The sequence below is a fragment of the Hypomesus nipponensis genome, chromosome 11 (genome assembly GCF_054491055.1).
Source record: "Hypomesus nipponensis isolate SF chromosome 11, ASM5449105v1, whole genome shotgun sequence".
NCBI classification, from domain to species: domain Eukaryota; kingdom Metazoa; phylum Chordata; class Actinopteri; order Osmeriformes; family Osmeridae; genus Hypomesus; species Hypomesus nipponensis.
In genome coordinates this window covers 14,246,641-14,262,454 of record NC_140371.1, presented here as the reverse complement: position 1 = coordinate 14,262,454, position 15,814 = coordinate 14,246,641, and the positions used below count along the sequence as shown (strand labels likewise).

At 41.9% G+C, this 15,814-nt stretch overlaps 3 protein-coding genes across 4 annotated transcripts; 2 read left to right on the top strand and 1 right to left on the bottom strand.

The window, feature by feature from the left end:
• Window positions 1–211: 211 nt before the first annotated feature.
• On the top strand, window positions 212–3,101 carry echs1 (enoyl CoA hydratase, short chain, 1, mitochondrial). The gene is made up of 8 exons (XM_084709687.1): window positions 212–370; window positions 1,004–1,201; window positions 1,390–1,517; window positions 1,662–1,761; window positions 1,968–2,072; window positions 2,211–2,330; window positions 2,429–2,496; window positions 2,614–3,101. The coding sequence occupies exons 1-8, from the start codon at window positions 280–282 to the stop codon at window positions 2,677–2,679; spliced, it is 876 nt and encodes a 291-aa protein (XP_084565813.1). The 5' UTR covers window positions 212–279; the 3' UTR covers window positions 2,680–3,101.
• Window positions 3,102–6,583: 3,482 nt separating this feature from the next.
• fuom (fucose mutarotase) lies at window positions 6,584–8,256 on the top strand. The gene is made up of 6 exons (XM_084709964.1): window positions 6,584–6,736; window positions 7,074–7,142; window positions 7,240–7,310; window positions 7,471–7,569; window positions 7,883–7,956; window positions 8,106–8,256. Exons 1-6 carry the CDS (start codon window positions 6,652–6,654, stop codon window positions 8,170–8,172), a joined length of 465 nt encoding a protein of 154 aa, XP_084566090.1. The 5' UTR covers window positions 6,584–6,651; the 3' UTR covers window positions 8,173–8,256.
• Window positions 8,257–9,532: 1,276 nt separating this feature from the next.
• On the bottom strand, window positions 9,533–11,897 carry LOC146268252 (uncharacterized). 2 transcript variants are annotated; one of them, XM_084710006.1, is made up of 5 exons: window positions 11,791–11,890; window positions 11,401–11,590; window positions 11,207–11,273; window positions 11,054–11,091; window positions 9,533–10,876 (listed from the first exon to the last, which is right to left on the bottom strand). In XM_084710006.1, the coding sequence occupies exons 2-5, from the start codon at window positions 11,406–11,408 to the stop codon at window positions 10,099–10,101; spliced, it is 891 nt and encodes a 296-aa protein (XP_084566132.1). In that variant the 5' UTR covers window positions 11,409–11,590; window positions 11,791–11,890; the 3' UTR covers window positions 9,533–10,098. The 2 variants fall into 2 exon arrangements, with proteins under 2 accessions (XP_084566132.1, XP_084566133.1); XM_084710007.1 differs by having other exon boundaries at window positions 11,401–11,897.
• Between the last annotated feature and the right edge of the window lie 3,917 nt (window positions 11,898–15,814).

Here is a 15,814-nt window from a genome sequence, read left to right as displayed (position 1 = left end):
ATTCTTTATTTAGGATATATATATATATATATATATATATATATATATATATATATATATATATATATATATATATAAATTATCAATCCAGACAAATTTCCAACTCACATAAAGAAATTGTTTTATTTTGTGCCGGCAGAGACGCGCACATAATCGCACCTTTATTTTCCTCTTGTTGCCTTGTAATGTCAAATATCGCGCGATCAAGCAGTGAGAACTCGTGCGTTTGGTGTCTCTGTTGGCTAGCTAGCAGTGTAGCACAACTTCGTCCTCGCAGTCATGGCTGTGTTCTGCAGAACCGCTGCCCGTCTCTTGATACCAGCTAGGTCACTCACTGCAAGTCTCTCGGTTGCACGGCAGTACAGCGTAGGTACGTATATGATACATTGTCAATTAACTCCTACTGTGGAGGAAATCTACATTGCCCTTTCCAATTCCACAATGTCATGGAACTTGTTTGCAAATTGCAGCATGTGAGCCAAAGTTGCCACGACACCGAGTGATCAGCGTCATAACCTGCCAGTCATAGTTTATTATATGTTACTGCTTAAAAAATACTTTATTAGTGACAGCCTATGCAAGCTACAGATTTCTAGTTTGTCACTGGTAAAATGACTAGGCTAGCTTGGATTCTGCACGTTAGCTTGCTAACTATCTAGTAACTAGACTAGCTGCACTATTAAACAAGGCTATCAATCCAGTGCTGCTGGATTTGCGCAGGAACGTGGTCGATCTAACCGTGAGAATAATATTTGATGATTTATATTTAAGAACGGAAGTTCATCCACAAAAATGTATTGTACCTGCAACATTTTTAGCCTTTACCCTACTGAATTATTCCGTATCTTTTCAAGGACACAAAGCTTGTGTCCCATAAAGCAAAGATTGTGATAGCAGTGTTTTTTATGTGCCACAGGTCAGCCTATTGTTGAGACACCCTCACTTACTGTCAGTTTTTGAACCCTTTCAAGGTGCTTAACAGTTATATGTGTGTGTCTTACAGGTGGTCAGTATGAATACATTGTAGTGGAGAAGCGCGGGGAGAAGGAAGATGTTGGGTTTATTCAGCTGAACCGGCCCAAGGCTCTAAACGCTCTGTGTGACGGTCTGATGCTGGAGTTGGGGCGTGCGTTGGATGCCTTTGAGTCTGATGGGCAGGTGGGAGCCATTGTCATCACTGGGAGTGAGAGAGCCTTTGCAGGTGAGGGGTGTGTGTGTGTGTGTGTGTGTGGGGGGGGGGGGGGGATTTGCATAAGTAGGCTTAAAGATATGTCTATGACCTTCAAATCTCATCTGAGTAGATGCGAATCTTACCATAAATGAAAGTTGGAGTGCCAGCGACCAGAATTACAATTTAATAAATGTGTCATCATCAATGTGCGTCTTCAGCGGGGGCAGACATCAAGGAGATGCAAAACCGAACATTCCAGGAGTGTTACAGCGGTAACTTCCTGGCCCACTGGAACAGAGTGTCCACGGCTAGGAAGCCAGTCATTGCAGCTGTCAACGGATTTGCAGTGAGTATCTTACTCTTTAATCCATTTGTGCTTGAGAGAAAACGTAGATCAGTGTGTGTGTTGTAATTTTCTCCTGGAACTTTGTTGTATGCATAAGTCTCTCTCCCTCCCCCTCTCTCCCTCTTTACGTCCATCCCTCTGCAGCTGGGTGGGGGTTGTGAACTAGCCATGATGTGTGACATCATTTATGCTGGAGAGAAGGCTCAGTTTGGCCAGCCGGAGATTCTGCTGGGAACCATCCCTGGTGCGCCTCTTCCTCTCCATCCCCTTCCTCTTCATCATCCTCTCCCTTTCCATGATCTCCAAACTTTTCCTCCATCTCTCTTTTTTTTCCACTCCTCTTCTGTTTCATATGTTGTCTGTCAAAAATGAGGGCCTGTCTGTCAGCCCATCATTCTTTTTGTGTTAGCTTGTCTGTGGTATTGACTGATGGACTGTTTGTCTGTATAGGAGCGGGTGGCACTCAGCGACTGACCCGTGCAGTAGGGAAGTCCTTGGCCATGGAGATGGTATTAACAGGAGACAGGATAAATGCACAAGAGGCAAAGCAATCAGGTACACACACACACACACACATTCACAGAGGAGGCGAGTCATCAGGTATTCAGGTAATTCAGATATTCACTTCAAACCTTGTATAACTAATATTTCAGATTGGCCACTCATGGCTCATTCTGTGTGTATGTGTCTCAGGTCTGGTGAGTAAGATATATCCTGTAGACCAGTTGGTATCAGAAGCCGTTAAATGCGGAGAAAAGATTGCTGGCAATTCCAAGATAATCTCTGCCATGGCCAAAGAGGCCGTCAACGCAGGTGTGTCTCCTTTTTTGTTGTCGTCAGGAATAGTGTAAAACGCGATTCGTTATTAATACTGGACTGGTTTTACCGTGTCTTTCTCTCTCTGGTTGCAGCTTATGAATTGACTCTGGCTGAGGGAAATCGTTTAGAAAAACGGTTGTTCCACTCTACCTTTGCTACTGTGAGTTGAACAGTGTCATTTTTCGAAGGGGCTCTGTGTCCATTTTTGTGTTTGTTACATATCAAGGCCTGTGTCTAAATGTGGGTGTGTCGTGCCTACGTGTGTCTGTTTTCTCAGGGTGATCGCAAGGAGGGTATGACTGCATTCGTGGAGAAGAGGAAGGCCAGCTTTCAGGACCAGTAGAGCTAAACAGAACCCCCACATGCAGAGTACTGTTTATGCAAAGTTCCCAATGATCCCGATTTCTGCGCTCAAAATGGATTGGATTTCCGCATAAATCCTGCACACTTGTAAGAAACAACAATGAACTCACATGGATGAGAAGTTTGAATTGTGCCCTGTTTGAGTGCTAGACTGTGGTAATGCCTTTTCATAGTGTAGTGTGATTATACGCTATGTGCATACACAGTTATACTACGTACAGTAATACAGTTTGTAGTCTACATAAAATATTAGTCCTGTCGAAATGAATGATGGAACAGGAAGCGTTATACCGACCACTAACACATGACCATGCCTTTGATTTTCACTGCAAATGAATATCAACATTTTCTAGATAAACACGTTTTCCCTATACATTTTGCAAATAAAGCTTGATCAAGGTGCGTGATCTTGTCATATTTGTGCTTTACTCTATCAAATTATACTATTGGATGCATTTTTTTCTGGTTGTCGGATGTTGGATTCCAAATTGGTTTTTAACATTTGAAAACTCCAATAATATCCTATTTTTGCTATAAGGTGTCTACCTGTCCATCTGTTACCATCTTGATGGATTATGTTTCAAGTCAATTAGGCATAGAGACATGTCTGTATTTTAGAGGCTTAGTGTTACAGATGGCAAGACATATTCTCTTAGTCTAAAAGTAATTATACCTAATTGCTGTTTCCTATGTATAGGAGATGGAAGGTTCAGTGATAACCTGGTACAGAAATTATCTGGGTTGATGATGGCGATGATTACTTAAAGTGGGTCTTTGTGGCAGTTCATCAGTAACTGTACCCAAGTGTTGTAAGATGGACGACGGTTCATGCTCATTTGACGAAACGTGGCAGTGAAAATAACTAATGGACTTGTGTGCAGGCCAGGCCACTTCACACACAAATAAGTTCAGAAGAGGCCTCTGTGTACGAAGTGACAGTTCTATCTTTCACCAGTAGGCGAGGCAAATACACCATAGTTAAAATTTCTCCAAGTTGCAAAATGAGACACGACCTAACTGTTAGGCCCTATTTGAAATTCATAATTTTCAGCGTTGAAATTACCTTTTAAAATGTGCATTTATGGAGAGAACAATCTAATTTAAAAGCAATAAAATGTTTTACAGCCATTAAGAACATTTACCATTACATTTATTCATTTAGTAAACGCACACTTTTGTAAAACTGCAGTGACAGTATGTCAATGATCATAAACAACGAGATAGCCCCAAACACATTGCGGGTAGCCAAAACATGAAGCATACATTGTGAAAAGCAAATAATGCCAATGGGAAGAAACATAAGAGCATAAGAGAGACAAATTACAAATAGAAACACCTAGGTTGCCGATGGATGAGGACGAAACTGTGGCCGTCTCTGTTGGACTTTATATTTTAATGTTGTCATTTGTTTGAAGTAGCGTAAAATTTGTAACTTGTGCCACATCTGATATGAACTGTAGGCTATGTTAAAAAATAGCATTTGCTATCGAATTTATTGAAATTCCAAATGTCTTTCCATTGCCGAAATAGCCAAATAGCCTACATTTAAATCACATAAATTAAGGCAAATCTTTTGATTTGTTTGGAACATTTCTTTCTTTCTTTTTCCAGGAACGTTCAAATGGATTCCCGGATTAATCTGAAAAAAAATGTTCTATTCATTGTAAATTAGTCTATAGCGACCATTTGAATTATATGCCTTGCATAATGTAAAACAGTTTTGGGTATAGCCTAACAATTTGGGATATTTGCAAATGTTTGCTTGTGACGAGTATCTTTTCCATTCATAGACCACCTGCCGTTGCCCCAGTATAATATTTTAGCATTATTAACAAACTACTATTAGTGGATCTTAACGGAAAAGTAGGTTAATTGTTATGTTTTGTTTTACTTATAGGCCTAATAGATAGGCCTAATACATAGGCCTAATAGATAGGCCTGCCTAGTTCGCTTTAAATTGGCTATCGTGATGAAAACTATTAACCTGTTACGACAGTTTGAAATAAATCAGGCTGTTGTGTTGAAGTATTATGTCTGAATATTCATCTAGCCTATTTAATTAAACAATTTAACCAAAAACAAAAAACTTGCACCATTCCACTTCAAACGTAACGAAAACACCAGAACAGATTTGATTATGGGGCACTTTCTTTAGTCACTCTCCGATCATCTGAAGGCACTTTACGTCTCTGATCTCGGTTTCTTCACACGACGGCGCCCCATATCTTCACAAGGCCGTGGCCTAATTGATTTTTATTTTCATTCAATATTCCCCTGGAGCTTGCTTTCTTGTCAGCCCCTGGAACAAAACGTATAAAAGGAGAGAGAAAACTCGTCTCCTTACACCGCAGGGACGCACAAAGGTTTGCAGAGAAAGTCGAAAAGAAGCACCCCTTTGAAGTCTCTCCCCTGCTACCGAAAGGTCAAAATAATAAATGTAGACCCAATTGAGGCTCTCCTTGCAGACAATGAGGGCAAAACGTTACATTTTGGCAGTGCAGTCCCTCATAGCGTGATAAACTCATTTAAAGAAGCTGAACTAAAGAGGGAGCAGCATGAGTCCACAGAAAGAGAAAAGAGCTTTCAAACCAACAGACAGGCTTGGCTCCAGCGAAGGCCCTTTTCTTCTACCCATCAGTCTCCGTCCGTCTCTCTCTCCTCTCTGTCCTCTCCCAGCTGCGATGCCTCCACACACCCATTCACACCACGCTAATAGAAATTTCCTCTAAATTACAACCTGATCTGGAGAGAGAAAAAGAGGAAGACAAAAAAAGAGTCAACCTCTACATTAGTAGCAGCTGCACGTTCGGTCTGTTATTCTTTACCACGGACTCGAGCTTTATTTATGCGAGATGCTTTGGGTCCCTCTCTAAAAGCTTTTTCATGCAGATCTCATGCTTATACAGAGCAAGATATATCTGATAGCCATGCAGAAGTTTCCTCGGCGTTTCGCGGTCCGGTTGAAGGTTGCCGTGGTTCAGATGAAACGCGGCTGGAGGGTGGAATGGTTTTCATCTGACAAATATTTTCATTATCTCGCATTCTTGGCACCGATGGCCGTGTCGGAATAACACGTTCAGAAGTTTTTGCTTTGAATTTTGCCCACCCGAGGGTGTCAGAAACAACATAGGCCTAAATATCCTCTGCTGAACTAATGTAATAAGTCTGGAGGGTTGTTTAGTAAACGACTGGTCAGATTCCAGCGCTCAGTTTGAAACAGATGCATGATTCGAAGCAGAGCATAGACTGAGTGAAGAATAAATAAAATGAAAAGTTAGCCTAATGATGACAAGCGTGTGGGATGGTGGACTAGTTGAGATTAGGCGACAGTGCAGATAGGCTATCCTAAGACAATCACAGTCCCATTGCAGTCCCTCAACTTATGGCTGTTTTCGAATGAGTCTACAGTCTATATATTTAGCATATAAACTCCCAAAACATAATTATTTGAATTCAGGTGTTTGCTATTAGGCTAATAAGTGTACCCATCCAGTAGGTTTTCAAAGAAAGTTATACATGAAAAAGAGCGGAGCAGCCTATTATGTACGCATTACGCACAGAATAAACACATTCAAGTTATTGTAATAACTTAAAATACGAAGATGCAATTATTGTAGTTTACTTTAACATTTTAGTAGTAGTTTCTGTAAATGTATTTTGTCATGAACTGACAAGAAAAACTTAGGCCTACATTTTATGAAAAAGCTCATAAGTGCAAATGAATTATTTACTAATGTTTCCTATTGCAGTAAAGTAAATTCTATTTTATTCTCATCTATTCACTCAGTACTCACAGCCCGGTGCGACTTTGTCTGGTGTGCAGACAGGAGCGTGAGGTGTGGGCTATCTTTGTTCGACCAATCAAGCTGCGTACCGGATCCCGTGACTCACTTCCTTATTGACTCTTGCACTGCGTCCGTGTGCTGAGATAAACTGAGGTGAGGTTGTAGCCATGGTTGTTTTGAAAGGAATTCCCCATATTTTATCTCCAGAATTGATTTATGCTCTAGCAAAAATGGGCCATGGAGATGAACTGGGTATGTTTCTTAAGATTTTTTTGACTGGCTCTGTTCAGCCGGGATACATTTGCCGAGATTGTTCTTGCTGTTTATCTTCTCCAGCTCTGCTAAAAGCTATCACATTTTGAAACTAACAAACGTGCTTCGCGTTATGCCATGTCACTTTCAGCACTAATGTGATTAAACAGCGACACAAAAAGTAAAATACATAAGATGCATTTCAGTAGCATAATATTTACCATTCCGTGAAGATACCTAAAATTATAAATGGGGGTCAACAATCAAACTTAACAGCATTAATCCACGTTCAAACTAGAGGCAGGTTGATAACTTTGTCATTAAACTTCTCCTTCAGTTCTTGCTGATGCAAACTTTCCTACTTCCTCTGTTTGTGCCTGTGGTCCCACTGAGATTCGAGCTGATGGTTTGTAAATGTTTTACCAACAATTATTTCCATAGCCATTTCTGCCATGATTCAAACCACTTATCAGGTATCACATTTTCGTTCATCTGTCCTGCAGGTTTACAGGTCCCAGAGCTTTTGGCTGCCATTTTGAAGTTATTTCCCTTGGATACATACACCCACAGTCCGGTAGGTCAAACAAGTGACTTACAGCTGTTTCTCTCAACACAATGAGAAACGCTGGATTCATTCTGGATGCAAACATTGTGTCAATATGATAATATATTTATTTTCAGTTTTCTACTACTGTATGGGGAGCTCCTTTTGAAATGAGGTTGTGTTGTTGTAGGCTGCTGTGATGGAGCTTGTGGCAAGTGACAAACTGAAAGGTCTGGCTGTTCCTGTATGGGACACCTTCACACAGCTTCTATCTGAGGCAGGGTCACAGGTGAGAGGAAGGTGGTATTCACACACACACACACTGAAACAAATACTGTACACTCACACATACTTAACAACTGCAAGTGAGAGACCTAAAACACCAGGGGTACAGGCATGGCTGGAACTACATAGGAGAAACCTGATGTTTGGACCTCAGAGCAAAATAAACATTAATTTAAATATTGTCCTGCTCCGAATTTCAAAATGCCCCAGATCTATGATGTACACTTCTGGTTGGACCAAATCTCAGATGCTGGTTTTGGGCCCAGGTGTATACTGATTGACTTCTCTGCTCAGTGTGTATTTGTATTTATACACAGGCTCCTCTGGAAAAGGTGGAGAGGTTTGCCTTCTATGAACGGGCAAAGAAAGCCTTTGCTGTTGTGGCTACGGGGTAAGATGTACCAGCTTTAGGAGGTCTTGGTCTACTGCATAACTTCATATCCGGTATCACTGTGTGTGCTGCTCTGTGCTTGGTGCTAGTTATTGTGTGTTTTCACAACCCCCACTGTGTAAGTGTTGGTTGTTTGGTTCTATTGACAGGGAGACGGCTCTGTATGGGAACCTGATACTGAAGAAGGGGGTCATCCCTGCTGAGTTACTGCAGTGACAGACACACACGCACACACTTGCATAGTATATCAGTAATTCATACATAGATATACAGCTTGTAAATAAACATTTTTGAATTCTGTTTGTAATGCTATTCAATTTGTATTGCTATATATATATTTATTTTTTCAGTTTGAATTTTCCCCTTGTTTGTGAATTACATAACTTACACAATTACACAAGTATTTACAAATTGCACAATTTATGCAAATCATTGTAATTTAAGTAATATCAACTTCAAAAAATTGCAGTTTTTGTAAATCATATCAACTACATAATTTACACTTACTGTAAATTGTTCTGTTTACTGGGTCACTTCTAAACAATTAATTAATAAGGGCATTTCAAAAGCACGATTCTCCTTGTGTTTGTGGCTTAGGGACTTAAAAGTGTGCAAGTATGTTTAGAACAGGGTTCCTGCGGAATTTCTGAACTTTAATTGTAAGGCCTTAAAACTTCTTACAAAACAGATTTTCATCTGGTCTTAAATTTCATTTAGTCAGGTCTAAAAAAGGTTGCCTCAGCATATCTGAAAGAGCATGCACACTAACCCAGTGAGCTAACAGGGGAGACCTGCGTTCTTCTGGTTTTCTGACACCCCAACTCTGCAGGTTGTTACAACTAGATAGTTCAAAGTCAAATTTAAATGTTGGGTGGAGATTGTTCTGATCCCTGATAAGGATGTGGACTACTGAGTGAGGGATTGTGTGTTCAAATCTGGCTGAAGGATCTTCTAACAACTAAATTTTTGCTCTTGGACTTATAAATAAAACTTGACTTATGAATAAAACTGAGAAATGGTAAATTTCTTTTTAGACTCTTGGTTGGTCCTTTCCTGGTGGGACAGTTGTGGTACCTGGAAAGACAGTTGGAAGACAGGATCTGGGCAGTCAGGGAGTGTGCTGTGGTTACAGGGATCTGGGCCCACAGATGTGTTTTGCACTATGCTCTGTGCTGGATTTGAACCCAGGTTGTTGTGGTTTAGGCTCTTGTTCTCAACCCACTACACCACAGGGTCCCCCTTTCACATACTGAGATGTGACATATTACTTAACTGATATCAGTTAAATGAATTATCAATTGGTTTGTGCGAGAGTTGAACCAGGGGTACCATGTTTGGCAATAGACTTGATGGTCCACATGCTTACCCACTGAGCCACAGAGGTTTCCTGCAAAGTTACTTTCTACAAGAGGTTGTAATTGCCCTTATGACACTATGAAATGCCAAAGAACAACGTACATTTTGTTTCCAAGTTATAAAACAGAATACTCTGCCTTCTGATCATACTTACAAAACATGTGAAAGTTTGCCGAAAGATTTCTAAGAACTCGTTCACAAAATACAGTGATAATAAGTAGACTTTTCTTGAATAGACATTTATTTCTGCAACAAGGATAAATATTAAACAGAAATGTACAGCTTACAGTCTATTAGGGGAAGGAATATTTTGGTACCTCATGATTAAATTCTTTGGGTCACGATTTTTAATCAAATTGCGATTCAATATATGATTACATAAAAATACAAAAAATGTGAATCGCTAGAAGACTGAATTTCTTTCCCCACCCCTAGTACTTAGTCCTGAATGAAATTCAATTAGGTTACTATTGTGATGGCTTTATCTGTAGATTAAATTAATAATATCTTTGATTTGAATATTTTTTTGGTCGGTCTCAAATGTCAATCTTTATGGTCTTAAAGTGTCCTAAAAGGGTCTTAAATTTGACTTACTGAAACCTGCAGGGTCACTGTTAGAAGGATTGTTGACATTTCTGTGTTAGCTTTACTGTGTCTTTATTGTTCCGGAAGACATCGTCATTCAAAAACTGGTTCATACAGAAAATAATACTGATTTGAACAGTTGGGCTGTCATCCTGGAAGTGTGTGAGATGGGTGAGACATCAAGGTGAAGCTCAAAGGCAGTTAATGGTGATAGAGGTGATCCAGGTCTTCCTCTGGTTGGGTGTGCATCCTCTGTACTGCCTGGTCATAAGGCAGCAGAGCAGCTACTGGAGTGTCAGCCACCTTGTGGTAAGGAACTGATGCTGGAGGGTCGGCATGGTAGACGTCATCTCGGTCCTCTTCCGGTTGCTTGTTCTTAATGACCTTGCTTTGATCCCAGACTTCTGCCTCCTGTGGAAGGAGGTCCACCTGGGTGTGTGCAGACCTATCACCATGATAAATGTCATCCATATCTTCCTCTGGAACATTGTGAACTCTATGGAAATCACCACCTTGTGGAATGAGCTCTTCCTGTAAAGGCACAACCACTTGGTATGTTCCGTCTCCCCCCTCCTTGGTCCCAGGGTGGTACACCTCATCCCAGTCTACCTCAGGCTCCTTCGGGTCCACCTGCTCTGAGAATGTGTGTGACATGGCGTCTTGATCTACCTCTGCTTCCTGGTAGTACTCGAGGTTGTCTCCGTCCTCCAGGGGTTCTGCCTGGACATTCACCCAGGAGAAGGTGTCCTCTGGCTGGGGCCAGGCTCTGAGGACATCTGCCATCTGGCTCTGTTCCATGGAGGGGTGGTAGAGATCGTCACTGTCCTTTTCGGCCTCCAAGTATTTCTCCTCCTGTCCATTGCCTCTCACGTTCTTCCAGATGGCCATGTTGGGTTTAATGTAATAATCAGTGACATCCATGTCCTCTGGAGGCTCCACCTCTCTCAGTCCCAAAGGCATCTTCCCTTCAGTCATGTCCCTGGGAGAAGAAGAGGGGAAGTGGAAAAGGGGATCCCAGACATATCAAACACATTGTATGTGACTCAGTTTTGACTCAACTGACTCAATGACTCAGTTTGATCATGACTTTTGAGTATATCGTCATTATCAGATCCATGTTCATCGATGTTTATTACTCTGAAAACAGATGACTCACATCAGAGTTTCCTGGAATGCTGTATCGGCCACTTTACCCTGTCAGCACCACAGTCAGGTAAACATAGAGAAATGGTTAGGTTGACACACCAAGATCAAAACATGTAAACATGGTTATTATAAGATTAGAATAACTTTTATGTGTTGTACTTACAGACGGTTTGAATGGCTTTGCTGTGATTCCATACAATAGTAGAGAGGTACAAACCAACAGTGATAACCTGTAAACATGTTGACAAATGTTTCCTGTATGTCAAAGCGGGAACCTTCCTGTCCAACAGAACTCATTTGTACCCAGATACAATTCAGTCAGACTAGTATAATCAAATCGAAGAAGTATGATCTTACCTGAACATTGTGATTGTGTTTGTTGAGTCTTGGAGTGTATGTGGATCTGACACACAGACTTCTTTTAAACATACCAGTCATGACGCACGGCACCACAGGGCAAAGGTAGGCTCATAAACCATGTTCTGTTTGAACCTTTGAACTTTCAATAAGTAAGCTGTAAGTCTACAAGAGGGTGAACCACGGACAGCTGAAAAGAGTAGTGAGACAGTGATTCAATAATTAAATAAAGGAATTATTATTATTTTCACAGTTCCGTTAATTCACAAGCTCCCAATTTCACACTTAAATAGAATTGTTTATGAATATAAAAGGTTAATCAGTATTCAATGGATATGGATGTGAATCCAAATAAAAGTCTGCTGTGAAGGAAGAAGAACTGAAACTCACCTTCGCTCTCAACTCTTATGCCGTTATTTTGGTTGGCCGCATGAAACAAGAATGTGAGCTTGTCTCAATTAGAAGTCGAGTATCAAATGAATCATCTCAGTCTGTTCCTACATCACGACCTCCCCCCACCCCATCTAAAACCCAAAACACTTTCTCGCTCACGCACACACTCCCCCTCCCTCTCTCACGCAGTGGGTATGAACAGACCAAGGGCAGACAGACATACACCACACACTTCCTGCCCTGTTGGAGGGATGGCTCCATAGCGTCTACTGCTATCTGGCCTCTATATCAGATCCATATGTGCTGGTACTACATACTACCTCTATTCAATCCTGCGGAAAAACCCACTGACTGACTGGCACACTGACCCCTGCAGGACACTATGTGAACTGATGGGAAAATAATTGATTCCCAGAGACAGATGCCACTCATTAGACATATAAAAAACAATGCACACACCACAGGAAGAGGCATAGACTGGGTTTGGATGTCTGTCTTTGTCTAAAGACACACTGGTCTTACACACAGTCTGCCAGAGAAAAGAGGAGAGTCATTGTGGGATTGTTCCTCATTTCTCCCAGAAACCACCAAGCAGAAAAGAAAAAAAATCTGGAATTCCTGACCTGAAAGTGAAGTTTGATGGATAAAGTGTGAAAGGGCTTTGACCTAAACCCACTCTCCCTCCATCGCTCTCTCCATCCCTCTTGTGGCCATGTTGGCTAGTAGCCCTCTGATAGGCAGATAAATCACTAGCAGTTACTTTCATCTGTAGCCGAGTTTAGCCCAACACTAAACCACAGTGACTCACCACTACGCCCCCATCTCCGCCCAGGCACTAATGATCCCCATTAGGTCCTGCAGCAGAACATGTCTCTAAGGTAGGACAGGTCTGTGACGAGCTAGCCTTATGCCTTCCTGCTTAGTGTTCTGGTCAGTCCATTGGTGAGAGGGTTCAAAACTGGGGGGAACCCACGGATGATCAACTGTTTGAGGATGGAAGTTCGTCTGGTATCTAGGCTGTCATGCAACAGGGTGGAGGAAATTAAGGGGGTTTTGAAACCAAACGCAAACGTCACGGTCCGTGGTTGAAGAAATTCTCCTCACTGTGATACTGAATAAGCTCAAATGAAAATGTGACATTAAGGTGTGATAAAGTGTGATAAACGTTCTGGCCTCTCTGAACCCTCTAAATAAACACACCAAAGTAAGCACACCTACCCAATGGAAACACAGCTGATCTGGACAATCACATAAGTCAATATGTGAGGCAAAATGTATAACACTTGAAGGGGGTCTTTAAAGAACTAACTCTGGGACAGTGTCATTTTGTCAAAGGTTTATCTGTGTCCTTCCAGACAGTGTTGGCACACACAGCTTAAGCCCAACCATCATCTTATTTTCTCTCTAGAGATGTGGAAACAACACAGGCCTCAGTGGTGGAATGTTCCTAAGAAACAAGTTCACCCCCCCCAAAAAAAGAAGGATTTTTTGTATCATTGGCCTGGATTGATAGGAGGGTAATTTGATTATGATATGTGGTGTGCCCTGACACCTAGAAGCTGTATGAAGTTTGGTGAAGTCTGCCAAAACATGAGCAAATCAGCTCCCTTTTCCCCCTCCCATACCACTGCCCCGAGGTAAGCTAACGCCTGGGCAAGCTAACGCCTGGGCAAGTGTCGGTGTGTGTGAGGGTTTGTGTGTGTGTGTGTGTCGAGAGTTTTAGAACGTGTAAAGGGAACAATAAAGACTAGAGTGACTGTGAGCTGTCAGCAAAAAATGACTGTTGGCAATGAACCTTGACACGCGCACACACACACACTCTTACAAACTGGCCAGGGTATCGCGCATAGGAAGCCAAGAATAAATTGCCTGTCTGTAAGTATTTAAGTGCAGCATTAAGATGTGATTTATTCCCAGAAATATGGCATTATTGGAGAGAACATGCTCCAAGTGGTGCATCTTGGAGCAATTTAATTTATATGGGGGAAAACCACCATGATGAATATTTGAATAGGTTCCAATATCGGAATGGTAGGATTAAATGGTTACACTTGACTAAAAGGGCCCGCTACACACTTGGATTTATGTGTGTGTATTTGTGTGATAATGTGTAGTATATACTGTAAGTGTTTGTGGGCTCCCATCCCTTACATCTTTTTAGAAGAATTTAAACTTTTTTATTTGAATAAAAGATGTCACCTGACTTGACGCCACCAATGATGACAGCTGGGTTCTGGGGAATAAAACTTGTAGATTTCTTTATGCATAGAGGGGTAAACCAGTAGCAAACTAGCCCTGTACCCATTGGATTCCATGCTCTGTACTGGCATTCCACCCCAACCCCTACAAAGCGGTGTGGGTGATGTCTGTAGTCTGAGCCATGTTCAGCCAGCAGAACTTCCAGTCCTCCACATTTGTTCTGCACATGTCAGTCACACAGACAGAGGAAGCCAGGATAATGATCGGCTGCGGACTGTGGGCCTCGCCATCAACATTTATTGTGTTTGTTGTCTAATGATGGGCGACTAACAGTGGCAGGGGCTGATTTTGCCGGGTAATAGGCGTTTGAATGCGAGTCCACATGTGTAAGATTCACAGAGGAAGATGGCTCAATGAGGAGATGTGAGGGGGATCTTTAGAAACATCTCTATGAGAAACAAACTGCTGTGAATGACACATCTAATCTGAAAACAGCTTCTACAACAGCCTTAATGTGCGTGTTTGTTTGAGTGTGTGTCTGTCAGTGTGTACTTTATACAGTATGTGTGTATTGAGTGTGTGTCTGTTAGTGTGTACCAGTGTGTATCTTTTTCCTTGTGTGTCTCTTTCAGTGGTTTATGCAACAGAGCCTCAGTGTTCAGTTTGATAGTTGAGATAAGAAGAACCTTGACGCCCATCATTTGTTGCCGAGTATAGATTCGGGTTGAGTGTAATTGATGTCCCACCACAGGAACTACTCTGCTGGCTCCTGCCCTACAGCAGCACAGGATTGTTACTCCAGCAGTCAGAACAACCCAGAGAGGAATGCTGTCGGCATGTTTGTGCATGAAAGTCAAACTTGCATCTGTGTATGTCCTCTTTTGTTGTTGGAGGAACAAATAGAGGAGAGACAATAACCAGCTACAGAGGAACCAAATCAGACTGGGTAACTGGGGCCCTCTGGCTCGAAACTAGTTTGAACTGATTATGTTTAGCTGATTATGTTGAGTGTAGATACCAGAGATGCGTGATGTGTGCAATAAACGCACACAGTACATTGGGATGACGCCATCTTCATTGTCGTTGCTCGGTTAATAACTCGTCAAGTGGTTGCCTCGAACCAGGGAGGCCTATATGAGGCTAACCGCCCTTTCAGCTCATCTGCCACAATCCCCTCAGTTCCAAACATTGAGGAAATCTGGGGTTTTCTAAATAACTCAAATTAGGTAAATGATCTACAATTAACATAATTGATATTTCACCAACACCCATTAAACACACATTAGACTTCTTCAGAGTGGAGCCCAACAACATGAATTACAGGCTTGCTGCAGGGACCTCCCTGAAGGACCGGGGACAATGTGAATGTAATATTGCTTTAATGTTGTTGTGATGTTGCTTTGTGTTGTTTTGATGTTTGGTGGAAGCTGTCAGCGTTAGTGAGCTGCTCGAGAGGGAATTAGTCTGACATCTGCTCAACAGTTGGTCATAATTCATAGAGCGCGCGCATGCACAGACACACACGCATTCTAATGCACACACGCACGCTTACACACGCACACTCATGTGAAACGGATGACAAACATTTTTACGGCACAATTCGAAAAGAACACAAGCCATGCCAGGTAGCGGTTGGGGACGAGGGAGTAGGGGGAGGGGAAAGGATGTTAAGTGAGGAAGAAGGGGGAGGGGGCTAAATGACCTCTATTTTATAAGCCCAGGAACAATGACCCTGATGACAGGTCAGGTTGAGAGAAAGAGTACCGACTAGGATGTGCACTGACAAACACAGAAGCCAGACGGAATTATGAAACTTTCACTC